Here is a 20,064-nt window from a genome sequence, read left to right on the forward strand (position 1 = left end):
ATAAATGTTTCAATACAATTAATTCAATAATGTGATTAAGTAATATTTACTGTTTTTATTTTATTGTATTTGTAAAATAGGTAATTTCATTTCAGAACCATCCGTTCATCCGGACATTTCGCACCGATCCCGGCTTTATAATGTCGGAAAGCAGGTGCCCTTCTTAATCAACACAGAGTTTGTTTTTAATGTAGAAAAAAAGGAGCGTCTTTGCGACATTGAAGACACTCAAAAAAACAAACCACTCGAATCTCTTGTCGTTTCAATAGGAAAAACCCAAGTGTACAGAAATGCAGTGTGTGAACGGTTAATTATTATGGTTGATAATGAAAAGGTTTGTATGAATTTCATCCAGATAAATGCAACATCATCAGTATTACACCAAAACGCAACAAAAAATACAACTACACACTCCACGATCACACACTCGACCGTAAACTGGAGCAAATATTTAGCACTAACACTACAAAATAAACCTAAAATGAGACATACACATAAGTAATATCACCGCAAACACAAACAGATCATTATGGTTTTAAATAATTAATTCACCGAAAAAAAAAGAACACGCATACAAAGCACTAATTGGACCCAAACTGGAGTACTTCTCTTCCATATGGGACCCCCACAACAGTGACAACACAATCAAAATTCAACAGATAGAAAAAAAAAACACAACACAGAACAGCAAGATATGTAATCAACAAATATCACAACACCAGTTTGAACTGAATGGTTAACAAGATGGTTGTCATGTCACCATCTTGGATTTTGATAGTTTAAAGTTTGAAAAGCAGAGAGAAGAAGTACTAAGTTTGAAAAGCAGAAAAAAGAAGTTTAAGTTTGAAAAGTAGAGAAAAGACCCCTCTTTCATTTGTCAAACATAAAACAATCTTTGGTTGGCGCCAAGATCTCTGTGGGATCTCTTAGCTTGTGATATTGTTAATATGACTGAAGGCAAAACCTTAAAGGACGTACAACGCAGTCAGATGTTTGAGTAACAATTAATTATGCAATGTTAAAAAGTGCAATTTGTCCCAAAACCCACATTTGAGAAGGAAACCCCTATTAGAGAAGGAAGAATTTTTTTTCCTTAATAGATATTCCGTTTTTGGTTAGCTGATTATATTGAATTGGAAGGTGGTCTAAATCACTTGAACGCTTGCAAATAGAAAGTGATAGCAGTAGCACTGAGCTTCTGCCAGATGAAGATAACGTTGGTCAGATAATAAGAGCGTTTGAACCGCTCGATTATATAATGAGCTTACTTCAAAGCATCATATCCATGTTGATAACCCTTGATTCCCATCCCCATGTATAAAAAAATAAATGGCCGCTGTAAACTGAAGCTGTCAGTATATAGGATTGGATTTTGAAGATTGGGTTTTTTCTTATATTTTCATGTATGTGTTACCTTAGAAGTGCTTTGCATTTTGGGCATGAAGGGCTGCACCTCATAAATTATTAGTAATTTTAAAGTGACTTCTGTGCAGATATTGTGATTCAAGTTATACCGTCGTGATGAAGGTCCGTTTCAGGCCCACTAGCTCACAACAGGATTGCTGATTGACAGTAAATACATAATTCTTTATTAATACATAGTGTAAATGTGCGAGATCAGGGACACAGCAAGTTCACAAAGTTCACAACACCACGTACATATGACAAAGTCACTACAATATATATGTTTTCTTTTAAACATACACAAAGCATAGAAATAAGACCCTCAACAGTGCAAAATTTCTGTGTTGTAATACATGTTAATGGGACACCATTACCTTTTTGTCTCTACCGGTGCACAGGTTTACGACAAAAAAAAACTAAAAATTCAGTATTTTCAGTATTTTTTTTTTTTTCGCATCGTAAACCTGTGATTCATGAAACCTTACAGTTTTCAATACATTATAATTACGAGAGAAAAAATAACATGTCAAAATTTTGCCAGTTATTGCACATATAACTTCATAGCTCTTGTGAGCTATCAATGCGGCAAAGGTATACCTATATGTATTGACAATATAACAACATGAAAATTATAATAAATTGTTGACAATCTTAGATTTTGCTACATATACCGTTACCGAGTTCTACATCTGTTGGGTTTATTCAGGTAAATGAGATGGGGGTGTGTAATTATAACATGCTATCCTGATGTTAGTGGTCCTTCCAAAGGATGCAATCCTTCGTAGCATGCTGTCCATTGTTATTATCAGCTTTAATTCTTTCTACAGAGCCAGCTGTTTTACCTTGGAGAATCTTGCAGTGGGTGAATTATGGATTCTTTTTCTGATGCTGTTGTTACCAGTGACAGAGGGAAAGAAGACAAAACTAGGTAACAACACAAAGATAATTTGACGTGTTCTTATCTTGATAGATAGTACATGCTTATGAAATGTCTTTTTCCGAACATTTTACCCAGATTCAGTTAAACTCTAAATAAGTGTGATAGACCATTTTGTTTCGCAGAAAGCATATTTGGTATTTAAGAGAGAAAATACTAAATATTCTATATCTTTGGAAATTTCCAAATTTGCCATGTAGTAAACTTAATTGTAACATAATAAACCATCATGTTTTTCTTCCATTTTTAGCTTGGCTATTGGAAGAATAGGGGGAGCTAATGTAATCACCCTGGTGTCGGCGTCAGCGTTGGCGTCCCATTTCACGTTAAAATTTTTGAGCAAGTTTCTGTTTTGTCAATTGTTTAAGCTGAAGTCATCATAAATGTTTATGATTTTATTTTCCTAATGTGTATGGATGCTGAACGTGATAATACAACCAATTTGGGGCCCTTTAGGTTTTTTTTGAGTCTGTTAATTTGTCATATTTCCATGTTAAAGTTTTTGAGCAAGTTTCTATTTTGTCTATTGTTTAAGCTTAAGTCATCATAAATGTTTATGATTTTATTTTCCTAATGTGTATGGATGCTGAACGTGATAATACAACCAATTTGGGGCCCTTTAGGTTTTTTTTGAGTCTGTTAATTTGTCATATTTCCATGTTAAAGTTTTTGAGCAAGTTTCTATTTTGTCAATTGTTTAAGCATAAGTCATCATAAATGTTTATGATTTTATTTTCCTAATGTGTATGAATGCTGAATGTGATGATACAACCAATTTGGGGTCCTTTAGGTTTTTTTTGAGTCTGTTAATTTGTCATATTTCCATGTTTAAATAGTAAATACTTGAACATCAACTTCTTCTGAATAGGCGAGCTTTGCTGTTCTCCAACAGCTCTTGTTTACATAAAACTATATATTATTTCTGTGCTTGTTGACTGGCAGCATATATGTGAATTCACCAAATAATAACATTGTATTGGGTTTCCTATTTCGTTCAAATAGATGTATATTTTTTATGTTTTTGTTAGGTAAAAGATTTCTCATGTTTTGAATTTGTTTGAATGTTTTCAGTTGGAATGGATAAGAAAAAAGTTTGTCGGGACCAAAACTCTGTAATGGTTGATTATCTAAGGGAGAAAGAGTCCGCTCTGATATTAGCTAAGACGGTGGACTATAAGGATGCATCCGATTCGAGGGACTGTAACGTCATCCTGGCTCCTGACAGTGACAGTTCCAAACAGTTCCTACTTCTCGAGTTTGAAAGCTTCCACATGCCAGATTGTGATGTGGAACTCATCATCCATCAATGTCCCTTTGTAACGTTTGATAGAGATATCATTTTGATGGTAGGTATAACACTGATTATCTCCCCTGTCTCACAGATCATCCATTAGTGTCCCCTTTGTAAAATCATTTTGTGGTAGTTTAACACTGATTATCTCCCCTGTCCACAGATCATCCATTAGTGTCCCTTTGTAACGTTTGGATATAGTTTGATGGTAGGTTTAACACTGATTATCTCCCCTGTCTCACAGATCATCCATTAGTGTCCCTTTGTAACGTTTGATAAAGATATCATTTTGATGGTAGGTTTAACACTGATTATCTCCCCTGTCTCACAGATCATCCATTAGTGTCCCTTTGTAATGTTTGATAGATATATCATTTTGATGGTAGGTTTAACACTGATTATCTCCCCTGTCTCACAGATTATCTATCAGTGTCCCTTTGTTATGTTTGATAGGGACGTCATTTTGATGGTAGGTTTAACATTGATTATCTCCCCTGCCTCCCAGATTAATTATCAGTGTCCCTTTGTTATGTTTGATAGGGACCTCATTTTGATGGTAGGTTTAACATTGATTATCTCCCCTGCCTCCCAGATTAATTATCAGTGTCCCTTTGTTATGTTTGATAGGGACCTCATTTTGATGGTAGGTTTAACATTGATTATCTCCCCTGCCTCCCAGATTAATTATCAGTGTCCCTTTGTTATGTTTGATAGGGACCTCATTTTGATGGTAGGTTTAACATTGATTATCTCCCCTGCCTCCCAGATTAATTATCAGTGTCCCTTTGTTATGTTTGATAGGGACCTCATTTTGATGGTAGGTTTAACACTGATTATCTCCCCTGCCTCCCAGATTAATCCATCAGTGTCCCTTTGTTATGTTTGATAGGGACTCATTTTGATGGTAGGTTTAACTATGGATTATCTCCCCTGCCTCCCAGATTAATTATCAGTGTCCCTTTGTTATGTTTGATAGATGTCCTCTTTGTAACGTTTGATAAAGATATCATTTTGATGGTAGGTTTAACTCTGATTATCTCCCCTGCCTCCCAGATTAATTATCAGTGTCCCTTTGTTATGTTTGATAGGGACGTCATTTTGATGGTAGGTTTACTATGGATTATCTCCCCTGCCTCCCAGATTAATTATCAGTGTCCCTTTGTTATGTTTGATAGGGACGTCATTTTGATGGTAGGTTTAACATTGATTATCTCCCCTGCCTCCCAGATTAATTATCAGTGTCCCTTTGTTATGTTTGATAGGGACGTCATTTTGATGGTAGGTTTAAATTGATTATCTCCCCTGCCTCCCAGATTAATTATCAGTGTCCCTTTGTTATGTTTGATAGGGACGTCATTTTGATGGTAGGTTTACTATGGATTATCTCCCCTGCCTCCCAGATTAATTATCAGTGTCCCTTTGTTATGTTTGATAGGGACCTCATTTTGATGATGGCTTTAACACTGATATCTCCCCTGCCTCACAGATTATCTATCAGTGTCCCTTTGTTATGTTTGATAGGGACGTCATTTTGATGGTAGGTTTAATAATGATTATCTCCCCTGCCTCCCAGATTAATTATCAGTGTCCCTTTGTTATGTTTGATAGGGACGTCATTTTGATGGTAGGTTTACTATGATTATCTCCCCTGCCTCCCAGATTAATTATCAGTGTCCCTTTGTTATGTTTGATAGGGACCTCATTTTGATGGTAGGTTTAACATTGATTATCTCCCCTGCCTCCCAGATTAATTATCAGTGTCCCTTTGTTATGTTTGATAGGGACCTCATTTTGATGATGGCTTTAACACTGATATCTCCCCTGCCTCACAGATTATCTATCAGTGTCCCTTTGTTATGTTTGATAGGGACGTCATTTTGATGGTAGGTTTACTATGTATTATCTCCCCTGCCTTCCAGATTAATTATCAGTGTCCCTTTGTTATGTTTGATAGGGACCTCATTTTGATGGTAGGTTTAACACTGATTATCTCCCCTGCCTCCCAGATTAATTATCAGTGTCCCTATGTTATGTTTGATAGGGACCTCATTTTGATGATGGATTTAACACTGATATCTCCCCTGCCTCACAGATTATCTATCAGTGTCCCTTTGTTATGTTTGATAGGGACGTCATTTTGATGGTAGGTTTAACACTGATATCTCAGATTAATTATCAGTGTCCCTTTGTTATGTTTGATAGGGACGTCATTTTGATGGTAGGTTTAACATTGATTATCTCCCCTGCCTCCCAGATTAATTATCAGTGTCCCTTTGTTATGTTTGATAGGGACCTCATTTTGATGGTAGGTTTAACACTGATTATCTCCCCTGCCTCCCAGATTAATTATCAGTGTCCCTTTGTTATGTTTGATAGGGACCTCATTTTTGATGGTAGGTTTAACATTGATTATCTCCCCTGCCTCCCAGATTAATTATCAGTGTCCCTTTGTTATGTTTGATAGGGACCTCATTTTGATGGTAGGTTTAACATTGATTATCTCCCCTGCCTCCCAGATTAATTATCAGTGTCCCTTTGTAAGGTTTGATAGGGACCTCATTTTGATGGTAGGTTTAACATTGATTATCTCCCCTGCCTCCCAGATTAATTATCAGTGTCCCTTTGTTATGTTTGATAGGGACGTCATTTTGATGGTAGGTTTAATATTGATTATCTCCCCTGCCTCCCAGATTAATTATCAGTGTCCCTTTGTTATGTTTGATAGGGACCTCATTTTGATGGTAGGTTTAACACTGATTATCTCCCCTGCCTCACAGATTAATTATCAGTGTCCCTTTGTTATGTTTGATAGGGACCTCATTTTGATGGTAGGTTTAACATTGATTATCTCCCCTGCCTCCCAGATTAATTATCAGTGTCCCTTTGTTATGTTTGATAGGGACGTCATTTTGATGGTAGGTTTAATATTGATTATCTCCCCTGCCTCCCAGATTAATTATCAGTGTCCCTTTGTTATGTTTGATAGGGACCTCATTTTGATGGTAGGTTTAACATTGATTATCTCCCCTGCCTCCCAGATTAATTATCAGTGTCCCTTTGTTATGTTTGATAGGGACGTCATTTTGATGGTAGGTTTAATATTGATTATCTCCCCTGCCTCCCAGATTAATTATCAGTGTCCCTTTGTTATGTTTGATAGGGACCTCATTTTGATGGTAGGTTTAACACTGATTATCTCCCCTGCCTCACAGATGTATACATAGTGTCCCTTTGTTAGTTTGATTGATAGGGACTCATTTTGATGGTAGGTTTAACACTGATTATCTCCCCTGTCTCACAGATTAATTATCAGTGTCCCTTTGTTATGTTTGATAGGGACCTCATTTTGATGTAGGTTTTAACACTGATTATCTCCCCTGCCTCACAGATTATATCAGTGTCCCTTTGTTATGTTTGATAGGGACCTCATTTTGATGGTAGGTTTAACTATGGATTATCTCCCCTGCCTCCCAGATTAATTATCAGTGTCCCTTTGTTATGTTTGATAGGGACCTCATTTTGATGGTAGGTTTAACATTGATTATCTCCCCTGCCTCACAGATTATCTATCAGTGTCCCTTTGTTATGTTTGATAGGGACGTCATTTTGATGGTAGGTTTACTATGGATTATCTCCCCTGCCTCCCAGATTAATTATCAGTGTCCCTTTGTTATGTTTGATAGGGACCTCATTTTGATGGTAGGTTTAACATTGATTATCTCCCCTGCCTCCCAGATTAATTATCAGTGTCCCTTTGTTATGTTTGATAGGGACCTCATTTTGATGGTAGGTTTAACATTGATTATCTCCCCTGCCTCCCAGATTAATTATCAGTGTCCCTTTGTTATGTTTGATAGGGACCTCATTTTGATGGTAGGTTTAACATTGATTATCTCCCCTGCCTCCCAGATTAATTATCAGTGTCCCTTTGTTATGTTTGATAGGGACGTCATTTTGATGGTAGGTTTAATATTGATTATCTCCCCTGCCTCCCAGATTAATTATCAGTGTCCCTTTGTTATGTTTGATAGGGACGTCATTTTGATGGTAGGTTTAATATTGATTATCTCCCCTGCCTCCCAGATTAATTATCAGTGTCCCTTTGTTATGTTTGATAGGGACCTCATTTTGATGGTAGGTTTAACATTGATTATCTCCCCTGCCTCCCAGATTAATTATCAGTGTCCCTTTGTTATGTTTGATAGGGACGTCATTTTGATGGTAGGTTTAATATTGATTATCTCCCCTGCCTCCCAGATTAATTATCAGTGTCCCTTTGTTATGTTTGATAGGGACCTCATTTTGATGGTAGGTTTAACATTGATTATCTCCCCTGCCTCCCAGATTAATTATCAGTGTCCCTTTGTTATGTTTGATAGGGACCTCATTTTGATGGTAGGTTTAACATTGATTATCTCCCCTGCCTCCCAGATTAATTATCAGTGTCCCTTTGTTATGTTTGATAGGGACCTCATTTTGATGGTAGGTTTAACATTGATTATCTCCCCTGCCTCCCAGATTAATTATCAGTGTCCCTTTGTTATGTTTGATAGGGACCTCATTTTGATGGTAGGTTTAACATTGATTATCTCCCCTGCCTCCCAGATTAATTATCAGTGTCCCTTTGTTATGTTTGATAGGGACCTCATTTTGATGGTAGGTTTAACATTGATTATCTCCCCTGCCTCCCAGATTAATTATCAGTGTCCCTTTGTTATGTTTGATAGGGACCTCATTTTGATGGTAGGTTTAACATTGATTATCTCCCCTGCCTCCCAGATTAATTATCAGTGTCCCTTTGTTATGTTTGATAGGGACGTCATTTTGATGGTAGGTTTAACTATGATTATCTCCCCTGCCTCCCAGATTATTATCAGTGTCCCTTTGTTATGTTTGATAGGGACTCATTTTGATGGTAGGTTTAACCTGATTATCTCCCCTGCCTCACAGATTAATTATCAGTGTCCCTTTGTTATGTTTGTTAGGGACGTCATTTTGATGGTAGGTTTAACATTGATTATCTCCCCTGCCTCCCAGATTAATTATCAGTGTCCCTTTGTTATGTTTGATAGGGACCTCATTTTGATGGTAGGTTTAACACTGATTATCTCCCCTGCCTCCCAGATTAATTATCAGTGTCCCTTTGTTATGTTTGATAGGGACCTCATTTTGATGGTAGGTTTAACATTGATTATCTCCCCTGCCTCCCAGATTAATTATCAGTGTCCCTTTGTTATGTTTGATAGGGACCTCATTTTGATGGTAGGTTTAACATTGATTATCTCCCCTGCCTCACAGATTATCTATCAGTGTCCCTTTGTTATGTTTGATAGGGACCTCATTTTGATGGTAGGTTTAACATTGATTATCTCCCCTGCCTCCCAGATTAATTATCAGTGTCCCTTTGTTATGTTTGATAGGGACCTCATTTTGATGGTAGGTTTAACATTGATTATCTCCCCTGCCTCCCAGATTAATTATCAGTGTCCCTTTGTTATGTTTGATAGGGACCTCATTTTGATGGTAGGTTTAACATTGATTATCTCCCCTGCCTCCCAGATTAATTATCAGTGTCCCTTTGTTATGTTTGATAGGGACATCATTTTGATGGTAGGTTTAACATTGATTATCTCCCCTGCCTCCCAGATTAATTATCAGTGTCCCTTTGTTATGTTTGATAGGGACCTCATTTTGATGGTAGGTTTAACATTGATTATCTCCCCTGCCTCCCAGATTAATTATCAGTGTCCCTTTGTTATGTTTGATAGGGACCTCATTTTGATGGTAGGTTTAACATTGATTATCTCCCCTGCCTCCCAGATTAATTATCAGTGTCCCTTTGTTATGTTTGATAGGGACCTCATTTTGATGGTAGGTTTAACACTGATTATCTCCCCTGCCTCCCAGATTAATTATCAGTGTCCCTTTGTTATGTTTGATAGGGACCTCATTTTGTTAATAGATTTAACACTGATTATCTCCCCTGCCTCACAGATTTATTATCAGTGTCCCTTTGTTATGTTTGATAGGGACCTCATTTTGATGATGGATTTAACACTGATATCTCCCCTGCCTCACAGATTATCTATCAGTGTCCCTTTGTTATGTTTGATAGGGACGTCATTTTGATGGTAGGTTTACTATGTATTATCTCCCCTGTCTCACAGATTATCCATCAGTGTCCCTTTGTTATGTTTGATAGGGACGTCATTTTGATGGTAGGTTTAACACTGATTATCTCCCCTGTCTCACAGATTATCTATCAGTGTCCCTTTGTTATGTTTGATAGGGACGTCATTTTGATGGTAGGTTTAATACTGATTATCTCCCCTTGCCACACACACATCATAGGTATAATAAAGGCACCAAATGTTTTTCTGTAAGATCAAATGTATTTATATAATAGCTTTATAGTGTATAAAAATATATTGAATCATGTTAAAGTTTTGTGTGGGATGTTGTTTGCATTATGAATTCAATTCATTTGATGCAACTCCATTTTCAGAGGCGATTGGGCTGTAAGGATAGGAATCCAAGGTCACTGATGACAAAGAGAAACCACAATGTGAGGTTTATACTACATAGAGAATATGTAACACCGAAGAGAGTGTACAACTTTAGGATCAACGTTACACTTACAGGTAAGGTATACGTAGGTATAGAGAATATGTAACACCAAAGAGAGTGTACAACTTCAGGATCAACCTAACACTTACAGGTAAGGTATACCTAGGTATAGAGAATATGTAACACCAAAGAGAGTGTACAACTTCAGGATCAACCTAACACTTACAGGTAAGGTATACGTAGGTATAGAGAATATGTAACACCAAAGAGAGTGTACAACTTCAGGATCAACCTAACACTTACAGGTAAGGTATACCTAGGTATAGAGAATATGTAACACCAAAGAGAGTGTACAACTTCAGGATCAACCTAACACTTACAGGTAAGGTATACGTAGGTTTAGAGAATATGTAACACCAAAGAGAGTGTACAACTTCAGGATCAACCTAACACTTACAGGTAAGGTATACCTAGGTATAGAGAATATGTAACACCAAAGAGAGTGTACAACTTCAGGATCAACCTAACACTTACAGGTAAGGTATACCTAGGTATAGAGAATATGTAACACCAAAGAAAGTGTACAACTTCAGGATCAACATAACACTTACAGGTAAGGTATACCTAGGTATAGAGAATATGTAACACCAAAGAGAGTGTACAACTTTAGGATTAATGTAACACTCTCAGGTAAAGTACACCAGTCCAATAGCTAGTTACACTGATATATATATATCTATTGTGATCTGATGATGGATGTGGCAAATAATTACGTGTATACAACAACGATAAGGGGGTATACTGTAATCAGGTTTACCATCTGTCTGTCTCTCTGTGTGTATAGACACAACATTGTCCCACGAACTAAACTACTTGACAGACTTTGAAAAAATTTGCTCTACAGAACCCTGACATAAAGGGTAGTTGAGTAAACTATATAGGGTTCTGCAATGTCCCCTATTAATGAAGTTATTTCTAAATTAGAGCAGCAGGGGTTATTAATTGTCTTTTTATAAAAACAAATGTATATAATGCAATTTGTACATCATTTGTAGTGAAATTTTAGTGCAAACATGATCTTTGAATTATGATTACCACTAATATCTGTGCTTTTATAGTATCAATATCTATAACCATAGCTTTAAGCTGTTAAATACAAGACATGGACTTGAAATTCAGAAATGACCAGAAGGTATGTGGTAGAATATCATCAGACATGACAACTCTGATTTACTGTTTCAGATGGTAAGAAAACACACCAGGATACTATGTCCATGGGTCTGAAGATTGGCATAGTTGGAGTTAGTGTGATAGCGGCCATCATTGTGGCGATTATGGTGTTTAAAGCAGTGAGGCTTAAAATGATCGTGAGGCAAGAATATATCCAGGAGGAGACCCAAGAGAGTCATCACGTCCTCACCAGTCTGTCCAACAGTCGTCAGCGTCTCCAGCCCAATAGCTACACAGAACTCACCGATCACCCACCTCTAGGTACTCCAGCCAAGGCTTATTTTGTATAAAAAAGAGAATTTTATTGCATCACAAATACTGGCAATTATTGTTGAAAATAATTTATAGATAGGAAGTGAATTGAATGGTGTTAATACAGTAATGTTTCATCTGAGTTTTGTCAGTATAAAAGCCTTTAATAATCATAACATATACCAGTCTTTCCTGCCACAAATATCTGGTTATTACTGTAGCTGTCATTAACAGTCAGTTTTATGTAACTGTCATGTTACTTAGTGTGACAGACTTTTAGGTGATTCCACCAAACTGGTGGGTCAATCTGATCATGTATATGTTGAAAATATAATGATGCCAATTTTATGTACTTATATATGCATGTGTTGTACTATTCAAAATATAATTTATATATCTCTTTTGTTGTCTACATAGATAACCACTACATTAATGCAGATCCTCTGAACCAGCATACAGCAGATGTACAAGTAACAGAAACAAGAAACAGAGACAATATAAGGCAGACATCTTCAGCCGTCACCTCTGGTAACAATAACCAGTCATCTTCAGTCGTCACCTCTGGTAACAATAGTCATAGTCATGTTCCTTCAGCTGTCACCTCTGGTAATAATAGTCATAGTCATGTATGTTCAGCTGTCACCTCCAGTAATAATAGCCAGGTAACTCCAGATGTTGTCATGGAAAATAACAGACAAATACCGTTAGTAACACCAAGTAGCACACACACATATGCAAATACACAGCAAGTAAAACCGACAGGAGTGGGGACAAAGCCTACTCCTGCCACATCCCAGGGAAGAAAGCTACCAGATTTCCCGAGGGAGGGGACAAGACCAGATCCTGCTCCACCCCAAGGACAAAAGTTGCCAGAACCCCTAGGGGAGGGAGCAAGCCTCACTCCCACCCAGCCGATGGAGGGAGAGTTGCCCGAGAATCCACCTTCCTATGAAGAAGCCATTGATATGCCTATTCCTATCACTGCTACTGTGACTGGAGGAAGTACTTCACCACTTTACCAGAATCTAAACACTGCAGACAGCTGATAGGAGGATCAAATCATACTGGAGGAAGTACTTCACCACTTCACCAGAATCTAAACACGGCAGACAGCTGATAGGAGGATCAATTCATACTGCTGGTCTATTAACTTGATATTCACCCCCTTATGTAGACTTATACCTACCAATTCTTGTCAATATATTTGTTTTAGTAACAGATATTCGTGTGAATAGCCAGTTGAAGAAATGGAGTGATTATATTGTCAACTCCTCGCATGTATTAAGGCAAAATAATCTGACCATATACCTAGTTGTCCATCATCATCATTCTTGAAGAAAACAAATGAAAATAACTGGTTCTCAATTCTTCATCAATTCCAATATTCTAGTTCTACCATTAACTTGTCTACATCATGTAAGATGAAGACTTATGCAAGATAATATTTAGACTATATGTAACAGTGACTACTATATACAATCTCAAGTTGTCTGTATTTACTGATTGCTAATACTCCCAAAGTTATATGTAACAGTGACTACTATATACAATCTCAAGTTGTCTGTATTTACTGATTGCTAATACTCATTTAGACTATATGTAACAGTGACTACTATATACAATCTCAAGTTGTCTGTATTTACTGATTGCTAATACTCCCAAAGTTATATGTAACAGTGACTACTATATACAATCTCAAGTTGTCTGTATTTACTGATTGCTAATACTCCCAAAGTTATATGTAACAGTGACTACTATATACAATCTCAAGTTGTCTGTATTTACTGATTGCTAATACTCCCAAAGTTATATGTAACAGTGACTACTATATACAATCTCAAGTTGTCTGTATTTACTGATTGCTAATACTCACAAAGTTTTCTATTTAAATACTTCTTTCATCATTTCTGTCTTTATAATATCTTACTGGTCAATTGATCAAATAGTTTTCTGTTTTTTATCTAAAATGCAATTTTCTATATAATTGTTATTTATTTTTTATCTGTTTTACAAGCTTGTTAATGATTATAGAAAAGGAATATTAATCTTGTTTTGCTCTATAGCTGTTCATATTAAGCTCTATGTTTTGTGGGCAAAAACATATTCTTATTTAGTCTAATTGGTTGCATAGAATATGTACTCATGTAATACATGTATATCAGTTCACTGTGAACAGTTTCTGCCTTATCTGTATGGATATATTGTTAACATACTTTTTATATTAGCACTTTTCAGGCTGTCTTTGAAGCACAAATTTATGTACAGCCCTAAATTTTATAAAAGGGTATTTTTGGTATTGAATGGAATTGCACTAATTTATATCTGCACTAATAATTCATATGACTTATTGGCACATATATAAATGATATAATTTACATTTTTCTGAATTTGCACTAAAATTTGACTACATTGAAGTAAGCACATTCAGAGTGATTGATGTGCTATTATTGTACAGAAAATACAATCAATGCAATCCTATTGTAGCGCTAAATTTCTTATACTAGGAGCACTAATATATGTACATGTACGTTTACAGTTTAAACATCGTCGGAGACCCACGGGTAATCGCACTATACTACGCTACACTTATCACCTAAGGTACAGCTTGATCTCAGAGCAACGCTTTAATGACGTCACTCTATAAATAGAAACCGATCAACTCTTTTAAAATGAGAACTTTTCAGTTTGTAGGGCGAATATTTATGGATATCAATGCTGTTTATGTACAGCTTCTGTGAAGCGTATGTTACCTCAAATCTCATTGTCTAAAAATTCTGCAGGAAAATCTGTTGGGGCCAATCAGACGGAACCTGATGAAAACAGTGCTCTGAGATCGAGCTGTCCCACTGGTGATAAGTGTAGCGTAGTGTAGTGCAATCAACCATGGGTCACCAACAATGCAGTTGTCATAATAACGCCATTTACAGTTGGTGAGAAGTTCCGTCATAATAATAGCTGCTGGTCAGCCAAGTTATAACATGGTTATATGTATAGGGTACAGACAATATTAATGTGTCTGTCTGGGGCTCAGTCAATATGTATTGGCTTCTTTCTTAGAAATTCTTTGTTGGAACTATTGCCGCTTTGTCATTTAAAAAAAAATGCTGTCTTTGATATGTGATTGTAACAAATGTTTCAGATTTTCATCTTTGATTAGCTTTATTCAATACTACGGATAACTGTAAATACATGTACACAATACAGTGTATGTATATGTATATATGGAAAACACAAAATGTTTAATTATGATGTAAAGAGAAGATAACAAGAATGAGCATTACCCAATCAAGCTTTTGTAACATTTGTAATGAAATTTTATATTATAAACTAAAAGAGACAATCTTAAGCAGGAGGCATTTAATAGATAAACTGCCTCCTTTTTGTGTCTTTCAGTTTATAGTTTTCACTTAATTTTCAATTCCCTACATGTATCTCTGTGTATCCAGGTAGAGGACCCATCTGCTCACTGCTTCAAGTTGTGACGGCTTTGGCTCTGTACATACAAAATGTACAATGTATCTTGCTGTGCAGCAATAGTATATGTAAAGTATACATGGGAAATGATTTCCTAACATTTATTATCTTTATACATTATATGTGTTATTTGATTTTACTTTGCATTTTGATTAATGAAAATAATTATTTTACTTAAAGTCTGTTTTAGATAAAATTTGTTATGATATTGAAGGTAAGTTATGAGCCCTGAAGATTGATAATGTTAAATATAACAATATGATATTAGATATATGGTTGTATGTTTTCCTAGTCATTCATCGGATGATGCTAGTCAATTAAAGTTTAAGGTTTTGCGATGAAACACCTGTATAACACCTGTATAATAAGAATCAATTATTTATACCTATAGGTAGAGTTAAAACCATGAAACGCTTAATCAAAACCCACGTGTTAGATGTTACCTGTTGATTTTTAATTATAAATGTTTTTTATGTACAATTTTATTATACTTGTGTTCCAAAAACTATGTGTTCATTTACATTGACCTGAGGTTTTTTTTATCAGAGAGTGTGTGGAATTGTTAGACTAATCAGTCACTTAACATTTATTGCTTGTCGACTTTTGTTGAAGTAATTCAGATAAAGACAACCATTTTACTGTAAAATATCAAAACATTTAATATTGATAATTTAGAGCACATAATAGACCAGTTTCATTATTACTAGAACTTGACTGTACCTTAAGATCAATGTTTGATAGATGCTTGGTTGTCAGATTGTGTATACAGACGTAAGATTTAAATACTAACATCCAGCCTGCTGTTAACCTGTGTACAGAAGTGTGTAAATTATATTGGAATGAGATGGACTTAAAGGTGATAACATGGGTTATCATGTTTACTGGTACATGTACCCTATGTACATTGAGGTGATTGTTAAGTGAAAGTCTCACTTTAAGTACATGTAGTTTTGAGAGACATTGTATAGAGGACATTAAGGTAGACTTGTAATTAAGTTGAGTCTGTCTCACTGTATTATTATATACACATGTACAGTAAAACTTCTCTACACTTGATGTTATCAGGACCAGTATATTTGGTCGCTATAGACAGGTTACCAGAATATACAGGTTTTAATTACAGTCAAACCTGTTTATAAAGACCACTCAAGGCCCAGGGACAGATAGACATTGTTAGCTCAACTGGTCCAAAGGACCGAGGTGAGCTTATGGGATACCTCAGCGGGGCCAAAAGGGGTCAATTTGGCTATTTCCATATAAACGACTTCTTCTCTGAAACCAAGCATGGGATAGCACCCATAATGCAATGGTAGCATCCTTATAGGGTGGGGATTCAAAATTGTACAAATGATGGGGCTGACCCCCCGGGGGCCTGAGGGGCGGGGTCAAATGGGGTCAATTTGACTATTTCCATTTAAACGACTTCTTCTCTGAAACTAAGCATGAGATAGCACTCATAATGCAATTGTAGTATCGTTTTAGGGTGGGGATTCAAAATTGTACAAATGATGGGGCTGACTCCCGGGGGGGCTGAGGGGCGGGGTCAAAAGGGCTCAATTTGGCTATTTCCATATAAACGACTTCTTCTCTGAAACCAAGCATGGGATAGCACCCATAATGCAATGATATCATCCTTATAGGGTGGGGATTCAAAATTGTACAAATAATGGGGCTGACCCCCCGGGGGCCTGAGAGGTGGAGTCAAAAGGGGCCAATTTGGCTATTTCCATATAAACGACTTCTTCTCTGAAACTAAGTATGGTATAGCACCCATAATGCAATGGTAGCATCCTTATAGTGTTGGGATTCAAAATTGTGCAAATGATAGGGCTGACCCCCGGGGGGCCTGAGGGGCGGGATCAATTTGTACATGTACTATAATTAAGAAAGACAATGCCATGCAATTATTAGTAAGCCAGAATAGAGATCCGGATTAGACAATGGCTGGTTTTGACAGGTTATACCTTACATCTTACACTTGTGATAATGATGCTATACTGTCAACAAGTACATGTAGTGGCATTTTAGGTCATCTGACCCAAAGGGTCAGGATGACCTATTGTCATAATGCACCGTCCGTCGTTGTGCGCGTGCGTCGTACGCCGTGCGTAAATTTTTCATTCAAACGACTTATTCTCAATGACCGAAAGGCCAAGGGTACTGATTTTTAGCCTGTAGCATACTGGGATGAAGGACTACCAAGTTTGTTCAAATGAATGACATTGACCTTCATTCAAGGTCACAGGGGTCAAAAAGGCTGAAATCTTAAAACGACTTCTTTTCAAGAACCAGAAGGCCCAGGGTACTGATATTAGGCATGAAGCATGCTGGGATGAAGGGCTATTAAGTTTGTTCAAATGAATGACCTTGACCTTCATTTAAGGTCACAGGGGTCAAAAAAACTAAAATCTTTAAATGACTCCTTCTCAAGAACCAAAAGGCCCAGGATACTCATATTGGGCCTGCAGCATGCTGGGATGAAGGGCTAACAAGTTTGTTCAAATAAATGACCTTGACCTTCATTCAAGGTCACAGGGGTCAAATAGGCTAACATCTTAAAGCGACTTCTTCTCAATAATCAAATGGCACAGGATACTCATATTAGGCCTTCAGCATGCTGGGATGAAGGGCTAACAAGTTTGTTCAAATAAATGACATAGACCTTCATTCAAGGTCATAGGGGTCAAATAGGCTAAAATCTTTAAGCAACTTCTTCTCAAGAACCAAAAGGCCTAGGGTACTCATATTGGGCCTGCTGCATGCTAGGATAAAGGGCTAACAAGTTTGTTAAAATTAAGGACCTTGACCTTCATTGAAGGTCACAGGGGTCAAATAGGCTAAAATCTTTTTAAACGACCTCCTGTTGAATAACTAAGAGGCATTGAGTACATGGGCCTCTCGTTGTTAAAGATGCTCCATCGCTGACAATGGTATTGTTTCACTATCAAAAACAGGAGCAGTCGATTTAGTATTTTTCTTCAGTTACAAAAGTTACTTACTTTACACCATTACCACCATTGAAAAGTTTGAGCTTCAAAGTTTACTTCAAGTTAAAAAATATGAAAAATAATTAATTGCATCCCGAAAAAATTCCGTGGCACTATATCCTATATGGAATGAAGTACTGATTGCGCATGCACCAAAATCAAAATAAAATATTTTATATTATTTTTTGTGTTAATTAGACGTATATATATACAATAAGACACCAATTATTGCTCAAATGATGAATATCATTTATGCTCTGTCGGCGATGGAGCATCTGTAAGTATTTCTATATGTGATAAAAGAACAGGTGTGTTTGTATTTATTTTCAGTTACATACTTTACTTACATGTACTTTATATACCATTCTTTATGAGTTTGAGTTTCTTATTTAACTTACAGTCAATATGAATAAAATTAATTACACCCTGAGGAAATTCCTTTGCCTCCTGACCCCTATTGAATGGAATACTGATGGCACCATAAGCCAAATAATAAAAATGGACTTTGCTTTGTTTGCAGTATAGCATCTTTAAACAGTGTTATTTAATGAATCTTTAGAAGTCCTTTTTTTCTCATGTACTTAATGAATGGTTTTACCCAGATACTTAATGAATGGTTTTACCTAGTCGAGGTTTTAGCTTAAAAGTTGTTCATGCATTTATGAACAAGTGTGATTCTGTTAGTGATATTGAATCCTGCCATATAATATATATTAAAGCATTGTTCATTTTTATAAGTCAGCGATAACTTCTACTTAATTATATGATAGATCATCCTTGATACTCCAGGGGTTACTATAACTGACGTGATATCCACCCCTGGACTATATCATAGTTAAACTGAAGGCAGCTCAGGAGAAAACATCTGAATCAATCACAGGCCTGCATAGCTTTTCTTTGAAGACTACAGACAAAGAGCGACGCCAACTTAAAAGCAACACAGTCAACCACAGTGTACTGTTATACGGCTTTTTTGATGTACATCTAAGGACTAAATTACCTGTTCTGTTCAGTTGCCTATAGTTTTGCTATAAGATATAGTCCAGGAGTGGATAAATCGTTAGTATTAATAACCCCTAGAGTATTGAGGAGTACGATAGATCTAGTGAAAAACCCTGTACGGGTTTGTATCTGAGCTTGCATCAGAGATACATGATAGATCTATTAAAGAGCTTGGTAGGAATTTGTATCAGAGCTAAGTACATGATAGATCTAGTAAAGAGCTTGGTAGAGTTTTGTATCAGAGCTTGTATCTGAGCTTGTATCAGAGCTAAGTACATGATAGATCTAGTAAAGAGCTTGGTAGAGTTTTGTATCAGAGCTTGTATCTGAGCTTGTATCAGAGCTTGTATCAGAGCTTGTATCAGAGCTAAGTACATAATAGATCTAGTAAAGAGCTTGGTAAAGGTTTGTATCAGAGCTTGTATCAGAGCTTGTATCAGAGCTAAGTACATGATAGATCTAGTAAAGAGCTTGGTAAAGGTTTGTATCAGAGCTTGTATCTGAGCTGGTATCAGAGCTAAGTACATGATAGATCTAGTAAAGAGCTTGGTAGAGCTTTGTATCAGAGCTTGTATCTGAGCTTGTATCAGAGCTAAGTACATGATAGATCTAGTAAAGAGCTTGGTAGAGTTTTGTATCAGAGCTTGTATCTGAGCTTGTATCAGAGCTAAGTACATGATAGATCTAGTAAAGAGCTTGGTAGAGTTTTGTATCAGAGCTTGTATCTGAGCTTGTATCAGAGCTAAGTACATGATAGATCTAGTAAAGAGCTTGGTAGAGTTTTGTATCAGAGCTTGTATCTGAGCTTGTATCAGAGCTAATTACATGATGGATCTAGTAAAGAGCTTGGTAGAGTTTTGTATCAGAGCTTGTATCTGAGCTTGTATCAGAGCTAAGTACATGATGGATCTAGTAAAGAG

At 36.5% G+C, this 20,064-nt stretch overlaps 1 protein-coding gene across 1 annotated transcript; it reads left to right on the plus strand.

Annotated features, from left to right (window-relative positions):
• Positions 1–200: 200 nt before the first annotated feature.
• LOC138304813 (uncharacterized) lies at positions 201–19,661 on the plus strand. Its single transcript, XM_069245114.1, has 6 exons — positions 201–334; positions 2,232–2,332; positions 3,413–3,687; positions 10,138–10,273; positions 11,442–11,690; positions 12,099–19,661. Exons 1-6 carry the CDS (start codon positions 327–329, stop codon positions 12,725–12,727), a joined length of 1,398 nt encoding a protein of 465 aa, XP_069101215.1. The 5' UTR covers positions 201–326; the 3' UTR covers positions 12,728–19,661.
• Positions 19,662–20,064: the final 403 nt, after the last annotated feature.

The sequence above is a fragment of the Argopecten irradians genome, chromosome 12 (assembly GCF_041381155.1).
Source record: "Argopecten irradians isolate NY chromosome 12, Ai_NY, whole genome shotgun sequence".
Taxonomy (NCBI): Eukaryota; Metazoa; Mollusca; class Bivalvia; order Pectinida; family Pectinidae; genus Argopecten; species Argopecten irradians.